At 60.8% G+C, this 1,564-nt stretch overlaps 1 protein-coding gene across 1 annotated transcript in view; it reads right to left on the bottom strand.

Moving 5' to 3' along the window:
- MFSD2A (major facilitator superfamily domain containing 2A) overlaps nt 1–1,564 on the bottom strand; it is a gene marked incomplete at its 5' end in the record, with an annotated part of 8,942 nt that overhangs the window by 4,321 nt on the left and 3,057 nt on the right. The window contains 2 exons of the mRNA XM_010139822.1: nt 520–598; nt 731–854. Of these exons, the coding sequence (XP_010138124.1) occupies nt 520–598; nt 731–854 (203 nt within the window). The remainder of the gene's footprint in view (nt 1–519; nt 599–730; nt 855–1,564) is intronic.

Here is a 1,564-nt window from a genome sequence, read left to right as displayed (position 1 = left end):
CCCCCCCCCCACAGCAGGCCCCCCCCAGCCACGATTCAGTGCCCTTCCCCAGCAAGAGGAACCAGCTCAGCTCCCTCCAAATCACCCCATAGTAAAGCCACAGGGAAGGAGAGTGTCTGCTGGGGAAACTGAGGCAGGGAGAGAGGCCAAGGCCTGGTCACACTGCTCCCACTGCTGTATGACAGAGCAGAAGGAAAGGCTCAGGATCTCAGCCCCCACATCATCTGCTCCAGGCACTTTGCCACCACAGGGACCACCTCCCCAGCAGCCCAGCCCTAACCAGACGAGACAAAGATATGTGCTGGAGATGCTGGGGAAGAGCAATGGGAAGCGCTCCACCAGCTGCAGTTCAAGCCCTGAATGATGTTCATCACGCACCATCCCTGGGGTGGGGTGTGATCAAATGAGTCCTGCCAGCAGGGCATCTGGAGGACAATCAGGCCCCAGCAAGAGCTGCAGCACAAGAGCCGAGTATCAGCTGCCCCGGCTGCGGCGAGGAAGGGAAGGGAATACTCTTACGGTAGGCAGTGGCCGAGTCCCGCTCGCTCTGCTCCCTGCTGATGAACATGGTCAGCGCCGAGTAGGGCACATGGAAGCACTGCAACGGCACCAGGAGAATGAGCTCAGGGGTGGGAGCCTGCCACTCTGCATCAGTCAGCAAGGTGATGGTAGGGATTTGTCCTCTCCATCTCTCACCCACTCGCCCTGGTGTGCGCAGAGCCTGACTCACCGTCACAAGGGTCTGGAAGATGCAGTAGAAGATGAGGTACCACATCACTTGGCCTCTGGAGATGTCTGGCACAAACCAGATGAGGAAGTAGGAGACGACAGCCAGTGGGGTGGAGAAGATGATCCTTTGGGAAGACACAGCGTTAGCCTCACGGGCACACAGCGCCTGAGTAGCCCCACCAGCCCAGCTGCCCACACTGCCACACGTCCAGGGTTCAGACAGACGATTTTGGGGGGTCCTGAGCTGCCCGAGGGTGGTCCAGCCTCACTTGGGCAGGAGGTGACTGCCACAGGGGTGATTCAGAGCAGGCTGAAGGCAGCAGCTCAGGCCTCACAGGGTGAGAGGAGGAAGAGCTGACTCAGATTTACAGGGAAGAGCTTTGTTGGCAAAACCAGACATGCCTGCTTCCATGGAAGCGACTGACCTGCTCCTGCCTTTGGCTTCCATTGCCAGCCCCAGCCTCTCCCCTCGGCAGCACTGCTCCATGCAGTGGGATGTAATCACCTCCCTTGTCCCAGCAAGGGCTGGGGAGCAGCCAGGCAGCACAGCCCCACGGGGCCGGCAGCCAAACGCCTCTCACCAGCTTGGCTCTGTTGCCCCAGCTCCCCCGAGCCCTGCTGCTGGGGTCAGTTCCGTCCTGCTGGCAGGGATGGGGCAAACCACCAGCAGGCTGGCTCCTTCTTCCACCCCTGCCCAGCTTCCCACAGCTGTGGGCACAGCGAGGTGGGATGCAAAGCGCAGCAGAGGATCAGAAGGGATTGCTCAAGTGCTGGCCCTTGGCAGCAGCCCAGCAGGACCAGCCCGTGAGGGTGATAGCAGCGGGAAGCCAACCAG

This window comes from Buceros rhinoceros, unplaced genomic scaffold (genome assembly GCF_000710305.1).
Source record: "Buceros rhinoceros silvestris isolate BGI_N320 unplaced genomic scaffold, ASM71030v1 scaffold19157, whole genome shotgun sequence".
Classification (NCBI taxonomy): Eukaryota; Metazoa; Chordata; class Aves; order Bucerotiformes; family Bucerotidae; genus Buceros; species Buceros rhinoceros.
Note: the sequence above shows the minus strand (reverse complement) of the source record. Positions and strands in the feature narration are given on the sequence as shown.